The sequence below is a fragment of the Wasmannia auropunctata genome, unplaced genomic scaffold (assembly GCF_000956235.1).
Source record: "Wasmannia auropunctata unplaced genomic scaffold, wasmannia.A_1.0 LD335650.1, whole genome shotgun sequence".
NCBI classification, from domain to species: Eukaryota; Metazoa; Arthropoda; class Insecta; order Hymenoptera; family Formicidae; genus Wasmannia; species Wasmannia auropunctata.
Window position 1 is genome coordinate 372,405 of NW_012027240.1, and position 5,080 is coordinate 377,484.

Sequence of the window (5,080 nt, forward strand, 5' to 3'; positions counted from 1 at the left end):
GCCGTATAATCACCTTATTACAAAATCTACAATAGAGCCAACGATCACAATTTCGGACTTACATCCGTACACATTTTATAGTGCGCAGGTCATAGCTCTTAACTCACGTCATTTCAGTAATTACACAGAGACAATTTTCAACACATCACAATCTGGTATATATACATTATATCATTCACTAGAATTATTGTTATACTAAAGATAGAAAGAACACCGTTTAATCCATTAATTGTTTATTAATTTCCAATAAAGATTTTATAATATCTGGTATATTACGTATAAGTATAAAAGTTTATCACAGAAAGAATAGGACTCAGTGGTTTTGTAGAGATACCATCAGAAATATTTAGTCAGTTGAGAGTACAAGACTGGACATTGTCATGGAGTCCGCCCGAAGATTGTACAACGATTTCGGGATCATTGAAAACCAGAATAAAAATACAGGGTGTTAGTGACGCTGTTAAAGATTACAATGTAATCAAAGAGACCAGCTACAAATCCTTGGATTTGGCTCAATTAAGTCCGAAATTAAACGGTGTTGAGCGATACTTGGCAACAATTTACGTAATAAGAGATTTCTTGAGCAAAGAAAATGCTTCCGCTTATCAGAAATACGAGTTTGAAACTCCGCCGACAGGTAAAACTTAATATTTTTACTAATATTACTTGATAATTTTTTTCTATAATTATAACACATAATTGGAACAGCTCCGCCTAAAGTAACCAATTTAGAGGTTGTGGAGATTGATACTCGTCAATTGCCTCCCATGATACACTTGAGATGGCAAAGTCCGCGTCTACCTCTCAATGGAAAATTGCGTAATTATGTTGTCCAATTATGCGAATCACTTTGCACAAATATTACAGTTCAACTCAATGAGTCTTGTGACTTGTGGGACGATTATATTTGCACAATTGTTAAAAAATCGTCCACACTTTTTCAAAGAATTAAGGTAAAATAATAATAAGTTCCACAAAATGTTCAATATTTCTGATAAACGTAAATAATTTATGTTAAGTTATGTTATAATAAATAAAGAAAAGTGGATGGTACAAATTGTGTAATACAAAATATGTTTTACAGGTTTTCGCATACAACATAAATGTTACTGAACCAGGTCTTCCGATGTCTGTGACTGAAGACATGCAGCGTAACACAAGTAAAATTTAAAATTAATAAATTAAAAGATTTCCAGAAATAATCATCAATTGAAATGTAATAGTCTAGTGAGAATCGTCGCAGTAATTGTTGCGTAGAGTTTAGGAGAATAATTAACGTACGTCCATTATATGCGTCACATAAATATATTTTAAAACGTTTCAGCCTTCAATTTTTTAAATCTTGACGCTTAGAAATCACAAGAATTTTCTTTTAAAATTTATTCTGAAAATCATGTTAATCGTGGGAAGACAAAGAAATTCGGTAAATTTTATGTAATTTTTGTTGTTTTTTTGTTGTTTTTATAATAAATTTGTTGTAGTACATATTTAAAGAAATAGTAAAAATCACATAAAATTTGTCAAAATGCTATATTGTCCTACAATTAACACAATTTTCAGGGTAAATTTTACATTAAAATTCTTTCTGTGTATACAGAGCATTATTAACACTTATTATTATGACTGTATTTTGTAATGATCATTTAAATATTTATTAATTTATACTTTTATCTCTAACTTTTTGTCCTTATACAATTTGCGGCATAATGGAAATACAGTCTACCTAATAACAATCATAAGATTATACCATATGTAATTCATGTACTACTAAGGATGGCCAAAAAGAGGATCAAAACGTTTAAAATTATATTTATCTTATGCATAATGGATGTATATTAATTATTCGCATAAACTCTGCGCAACAATTATCGCACCGAGTTTCCACTAGCCTTATTACATTTCAATTATTGATTAAAATTTAAAACTTAGTAAATAATTTTAAAACTTTATAAAAGCTTGGTATTATGAATTTTCTTGAAATTGAATCTAACCATAATATGTACGATATTAACAATGTGTACATTCTTTTCATTTTCATTTTTTTGCTGTGAATAATGTGTATATTGACTATAAGTACTTGCTGTAACTTAAAAAACGCTAACGAGAAGTTTTGTCTTATATTGTAACTGTTTAATTTATATTATGTGGAAACAATTATTTAGTGACTTATTAGAATTTCCTCAAAATATATTGCAAGTTAATATTATTATTGCTCCTATGTGAAAATGTACTGATTACAATCAACTAGATTACATTTAGCATTGGACATACATTTCAGTACTGGACGCGCCGGAGAATTACACTTTTACGATCAACAGAAACAGTGTGATTGATCTAAAGTGGCTTCATCCTTGGAGGACAGCTGGTCATCTTGAATATTTTCGCATTGAAATACAAGAAACTTCCTCAAATCTGAGAATGCGCCTTTCCCGATCACTCACGAACAAAACACTCAAGTATCTGGTGACACAATACATGCGAAACTACAATTTGCGATTGTATTTGCTCCCGTCAACGCAATACTTCATCTCTATTCAAGCTGTAACAGTTGAAAATAAAACCAGTCCCATAAAGTTCGTGGAAATTCGTACGCCTTCAACAGCAGTTTTCGATAGTATTCTAAACGTCATGGTAGAGAAATCCAGTTCCACAATTTTATTAAATATACCGACTGTCTCAAATGATACTCAAGACAGCACGATGCATATAATTGTAAAGGGTTCTAATCTGTGCGAGAAACATTTGGAAGTACCTGAAAAACTACGGTTGCAAGCAGGCGTGAAGATGAATGAAAACGCTTGGCAAGCTGCTGAAGTTTCTGTATGTATACAAAATAGTTGTGAATTCTGCATAAAAATCATGAATAAAACTTGCAATAATAAAGTTTAACTACAAAAATTAATAGCTATAACATTGTTTCATATATACAAATAATTGAAATAAGATTAAATTTATATAAATTACAACTGTGATATTAATGAAAATGTTATCTCTGAAATACGCGCGCGCGCGCACACACACACACGATATAATATATGTATATCTATATCGGAGTTACCTATCTTTGGAATCAATTATCTTTACTTTTAATTGTGACAGACAAGTGAAATCGCTGGCGGACAATTTCGAATGGGTGACAACAATATTTATGGTAATGCAATGAATTGCCCGTTTAAACTTGAAGAGATTTATGAAATAGTGATTATCATAACCGAACGGAATTCGCCCAATGAGCCAATTGTATTTGCAAAATTAGTTTTCGTCGGTGAAGTTCTACCGAAGCATTACGAAGCATGGCTCATACCTGTTGTATTAATTTTCGTTGTAGCAGGTGCAGCTTTTTACTTATATCGAAGGTAGTATTTTTCGTTCTACTTTTTAGACGACAGAGCAATACTACTGGCTACATTTATTATCTTTATCGTGTTAGCACTTTAGACTAAAATTATCTGCTGATATTACAAATCAAATTTTAATAAAGAACAGATTAAATTTACGTCTGCTGCGGTGTAAAGTTGTAATATTTTTTACAGGAAAATGCAGAAGTTATCCAAACAGTTAATGCAAGACAAGATGATTTTATTTCAAAATATTGAGATGCACGAACGCGAAACGAAATCCGTGTTATCGAATTCAAAGCAAGATCCTTCGACTAATCCTAATAAACATTTCCTATATCGAGCAACCACTACGGAAGTATTGCCGATCGCTACCGCAAACCACAACGAGGAGAAGAAGGAGATGACTTCGTTAATAAAAGTGAAAGATTTCGAAGATTACGTCAGACAGGCAATACAATCCGGGTTGCTGGATAAGCAATACGAGGTGAATTCTTGATCTGTTTTAATACTTGAACCATTAAATTGCACACCAAGAACTTGATATTTGCACGTTGAATTAAATAGCATAAAATTTTGATTAAATACAAATTCTTATCATGTGAACAATTTGTGAAAAACGTTATTATTTCCTTTAATCTATATGCAGATATAACAAATAAAATTTGTATTTACTTACATAATAATACAATAAGATTATTTTATAATTTTTTTAGACGTTCCCAAGAGGACAAACTCGATCGTCGAATTATGGTAAATTACAGCAGAATAAATCTAAGAATCGATATAGAAATCTTATTGCGTTGGAGTAAAAAATTGATAGTAGACTATAGTTATATGTACGCAGCAACTTAATATCTTTCTGATTTGTACAGATGACAAAACGCGCGTGATATTGAAGAAATTTCCGGATGACGCTCATTCTGATTACATCAACGCTAATTACATCACTGTAAGTCCTGATTAATCATAAGTATTTTAGATATAAAATGCAAATTATTATAAATATTATTTTTGTGTGTTTATACAAATTAAACAACTGAAAATTAATTAATATTAACGATTAATAATAATTTTTAAATATATTTATTAAAAAAGGGCTATAAGAAGGAGAAGCAATATATAGCAACGCAAGGACCCAAATCTACCACAGTCATCGATTTTTGGCGCATGATTTGGCAGGAAAACGTTCTTATTATTTGCATGTTGGCAAATGTGGTCGAAAATGGAAAAGTAAATTCTTTGATTAATTATTAAATTGTTACTCTTTTTGCAAAATTTAATAATTTTTTAATAATAGATTAAGTGTGAGCAATATTGGCCGGATATTGGGAAGACGATGAAATATGGCGCCATTATTGTGCTAAATAAGAGGCACAATGTTTTTGCTGATTATTGCTTTAGAACTTTCCACGTCACTTATGGAGAGGAAACTCGACAGGTACTGATATTTTTGTACGATTACTGGACACATTAATTTTTATTAACTAACGCACATCAACATCAGATAGAACATCTGCATTATACGGCTTGGCCAGATTATGGTGTGCCATTGTACACGCACTCCGTAGTTACGTACTTGAAGAAACTCTTGGCGACACCACGTGGAAACGGTCCCGTGGTAGTCCACAGCAGTGCTGATGTTGGAAGAACCGGGATCATCATTTTATGTGATATTTGTCTCCATCGAGCAGCGGCAGAAGGAGTAATAATGACATTTTATTTAATCATTGCTTTAATAA

General features: G+C 31.6%; 1 protein-coding gene across 1 annotated transcript in view; it reads left to right on the top strand.

The window, feature by feature from the left end:
• Positions 1 to 5,043, top strand: part of LOC105456514 (receptor-type tyrosine-protein phosphatase mu-like) — a gene marked incomplete at its 3' end in the record, with an annotated part of 7,763 nt that extends 2,720 nt beyond the window's left edge. The window contains exons 6-17 of the mRNA XM_011700616.1: positions 96 to 155; positions 329 to 637; positions 709 to 953; positions 1,085 to 1,160; positions 2,279 to 2,820; positions 3,100 to 3,356; positions 3,534 to 3,825; positions 4,055 to 4,091; positions 4,214 to 4,290; positions 4,437 to 4,571; positions 4,639 to 4,779; positions 4,846 to 5,043. Coding sequence (XP_011698918.1) covers positions 96 to 155; positions 329 to 637; positions 709 to 953; positions 1,085 to 1,160; positions 2,279 to 2,820; positions 3,100 to 3,356; positions 3,534 to 3,825; positions 4,055 to 4,091; positions 4,214 to 4,290; positions 4,437 to 4,571; positions 4,639 to 4,779; positions 4,846 to 5,043 — 2,369 coding nt within the window. The remainder of the gene's footprint in view (positions 1 to 95; positions 156 to 328; positions 638 to 708; positions 954 to 1,084; positions 1,161 to 2,278; positions 2,821 to 3,099; positions 3,357 to 3,533; positions 3,826 to 4,054; positions 4,092 to 4,213; positions 4,291 to 4,436; positions 4,572 to 4,638; positions 4,780 to 4,845) is intronic.
• Positions 5,044 to 5,080: the final 37 nt, after the last annotated feature.